A 2,500-nucleotide genomic window follows, 5' to 3' on the forward strand; every position below is an offset into this window, starting at 1 on the left:
ACACACACACACACACACACACACACACACACATATGCGTATGTCTCCTGTGTGAATATGTACTCAATACACGTAGCAAAAATACTGTTGCGAAGTTTATAAATCTACATAAAATTCATAAAATAACGTTATTTTTTCTGCTTTTCACCTGTAAGCTGCCGCGCCGAAAACATTCACAACAGAGGCATCCAGAGTAGGTTCGTAGTCATCAGTATATCCTGTACTTAAAGGATACAGTTTGAAGTCCTGCATCGCGGTCTCTCCTAGGATGACAGGCAGGAAGTCTCGGTAAGTAATTTGTTGTATTAGGGCACCGATGATTCGTCTTGTTTCCTAATCGTGATTGGGGAGGGAAATGGGGAGATGAATGGCATAACCTTGTTATGGAAACTGGAGGAGAAATTGTTTGGTTATGAGCGTTTATGAGTGTACTTTATTATTATTATTATTATTATTATTATTATTATTATTATATATATTATCTCTCTCTTATTAAACATTTGATTACTAATCTTTAGTTTCATTCTCCTATCCCTGCCCTTTTTATTTATCCTCTCTTGTCCTCTCCTCTCTTCTCTTCCTTTCCCTTTCATTTTGCCCTTTCCTCTCATCTCTTTTCTTAAAAAAATCTTTTTCCTTTACTTTACTTTGGTCTTTGCTCCCCTCAACTCTCATCTTCTCCCCCTTTACTTTTCCTTTCTTCTCGCGCCTCCTTTTCCCTCACTTCTCTCCTCTCCTCACCTCATAAAGCATGTTATCCTCCCACTGTGGGTTCACCACGGAGAGCTGTGTTGCCAGTGTGTTATGCGCCCGAACCCATAGTGTGTGCATGGAGGCCAGGGCAGGTTGTTCGTTGACCCGCACATCACCTTTAGAAAGAGTGCCTTGGCTATTAGGAGGGATTTGGATGACACTCAAATATATTCACGCAAACACACACACAAACACGCGCGCGCGCGCGCGCAGATTGCTCGTTGACCCATACATCACCTATATAGAGTGTCCTGCTCTTTATGAGAGATCATATTTCCAAGGTGTTCATATAACACCGTAACTTCTGTTAAAGAACCTCGATATTTTCAATGTCATTAATCAAACATCATATAGATTATCTTTTGTTTTTCTCTCTTATCTTTCTATCTCTCCCTTCTCTTTCCTTTCCTCCTATTACTTTGTAGAGTGATATAATAGTGTTAGTTATACGTTTATATGAGAAAATTTGTATGAAATTTTTACTGTTTTAAGAAAGCTATGTATAATGATGTATAATTGATTTTCACCCAGCAATCAATCAATAAGAATCATCAGTATGAAATATCAACTCTTCATTTTAGCCTTTATTTTTATCATTATTATTTAATTTTCATTCATTTTTTCTATATCAAATTCTTAACTCTACCACTGACCTGCCATGAAACAGTCACCTCCTGTAGCCCCGCCCTCACCCCCCTCGCACTCCATCACGGGCAAGAGGTGACCACGCCCACTTCGTCGAGCGGCCGTCCGGTTCAACTGGCCACCGCTGCGCAGCCTCAAGTCCCGTGCCAGCTGGGACCTCGACCCGTACACCGAGGAACCATCCAAATATGCAGTCACTTGATTCACTTGTTCGCGGGGTCCTGCCGGCGAAGGTCCATGAGACGGGAAATTATTTTTTAGACCATTTATGGAGGTGTGTGTGTGTGTGTGTGTGTGTGTGTGTGTGTGTGTGTGTGTGTGTGTGTGTGTGTGTGTGTGTGTGTGTGTGTGTGTGTGTGTGACGCAAAATTAATCTAGTAAGGATTCTCATAATAACAGAAACCAGGCAGGTGAAGCCTCACCCAAGACGCATCCCTGGTTGGCGATGAGGGAGCGAACGAACCGCAGGCAGGACCTCCCGAACCCACTGTGAATCGAGTCTTGGGACACATCGATGGGCTGGCAGTCGCGTGCCCCGTCGGGAGTGGAGGGTTCGACTCCATTCATGCAGCACGGAATGGGTTTTGTCTCTTTTTCTGGTAAATTGGAGGGAGAGAAGGGTTACCACCAGGCGTCTGAGTATGAGAGAAGCAGACCGGTAGTGTGGTTATTCTGTGTGTGAAACAGAGTTGGTGAAGGATTCGGTTCACTGTTTCTGATTCGCTCGTTGTCTTGGTCCCTAATCTGCCTTCTTTGTATAACGAAGATCAGTCTTTGGTAAGTAAGAAGTTAAATATGATGTATTAACATTACTGAGGGACACTTTGAAAATGTTTACTTACACTGTTCCTTTATATTGCAAGAAGAAAAATAGATATGTAAAACATTACAAGTGATGTTCGACACGTGATCGGTACTTACCAGGTACATAAGAAGCTTTAGAGTATCTATTTTGCAAAAAACATCTCCTCCGTTTTCCTTTCAGTATGAGGATATAGGTGGTAATACCTAATCCGTTCCCTCTCTTCACTGTTGATGATGAACGAGAAAGCTTTTATATGTATTAAAAACAACAATTAAGATGACAATAACAACGAAATGA

The 2,500-nt window shown here is 41.8% G+C and overlaps 1 protein-coding gene across 1 annotated transcript in view; it reads right to left on the reverse strand.

Moving 5' to 3' along the window:
* LOC125033224 (chorion peroxidase-like) overlaps window positions 1-2,500 on the reverse strand; it is a 9,768-nt gene that overhangs the window by 3,406 nt on the left and 3,862 nt on the right. The window contains exons 6-9 of the mRNA XM_047624608.1: window positions 1,821-1,994; window positions 1,407-1,619; window positions 742-869; window positions 149-333 (exon numbers count right to left, since the gene is read on the reverse strand). Coding sequence (XP_047480564.1) covers window positions 149-333; window positions 742-869; window positions 1,407-1,619; window positions 1,821-1,994 — 700 coding nt within the window. The remainder of the gene's footprint in view (window positions 1-148; window positions 334-741; window positions 870-1,406; window positions 1,620-1,820; window positions 1,995-2,500) is intronic.

Source organism: Penaeus chinensis, chromosome 16, assembly GCF_019202785.1.
Source record: "Penaeus chinensis breed Huanghai No. 1 chromosome 16, ASM1920278v2, whole genome shotgun sequence".
NCBI lineage: Eukaryota > Metazoa > Arthropoda > Malacostraca > Decapoda > Penaeidae > Penaeus > Penaeus chinensis.